This window comes from Propithecus coquereli, unplaced genomic scaffold, assembly GCF_000956105.1.
Source record: "Propithecus coquereli isolate 6110/MARCELLA unplaced genomic scaffold, Pcoq_1.0 Scaffold11, whole genome shotgun sequence".
In the NCBI taxonomy this organism is placed as follows: Eukaryota; Metazoa; Chordata; class Mammalia; order Primates; family Indriidae; genus Propithecus; species Propithecus coquereli.
In genome coordinates, this window is record NW_012134969.1 from 12,165,413 (window position 1) to 12,165,882 (window position 470).

General features: G+C 33.8%; 1 protein-coding gene across 1 annotated transcript in view; it reads right to left on the reverse strand.

Annotated features, from left to right (window-relative positions):
- The window catches only part of RB1 (retinoblastoma 1), a 182,538-nt gene that overhangs the window by 116,401 nt on the left and 65,667 nt on the right, over nucleotides 1-470 (reverse strand). The window contains exon 6 of the mRNA XM_012648486.1: nucleotides 249-359. Coding sequence (XP_012503940.1) covers nucleotides 249-359 — 111 coding nt within the window. The remainder of the gene's footprint in view (nucleotides 1-248; nucleotides 360-470) is intronic.

Genomic DNA, 470 nt, shown 5'->3' on the forward strand with positions numbered 1-470 from the left:
GCCAGGAACTTTCTTGTCTCCTGAACTCCCATGGCATTTGCTGTATTTTGACCCAGACCACTCTAATCAATTATTTACATGTCTTATCTTTCCTTCTGTAATTTATGTTATTTGAGGGCAAAGTCCAAGTTTGATTTATTTTTTATCATCCTCTCAGCATTAGAACCATTTTTGGTACCCACTAGACATTCAATAAACAATTGCTGAATTACAAAGTAGGAGTGGCATAAATTGTTTAAAATACTTACTGTATGGTTCTTTGAGCAATGTGGGTGGTGAGAGTTTGATAAAATAGTCAAGAACACACAGCATTAACTGAAATGAGATCACCAGATCATCTTCCATTTGTAATACTTCCCCTGGAAATAAAAAAGTTTCACATTTTTAAAACAAGTTAGAGTAGGATCTTTATATCAGAGAAAATTGTGGGTATGGGTATATCCATCTATTTATTCACTCAACAATCACTA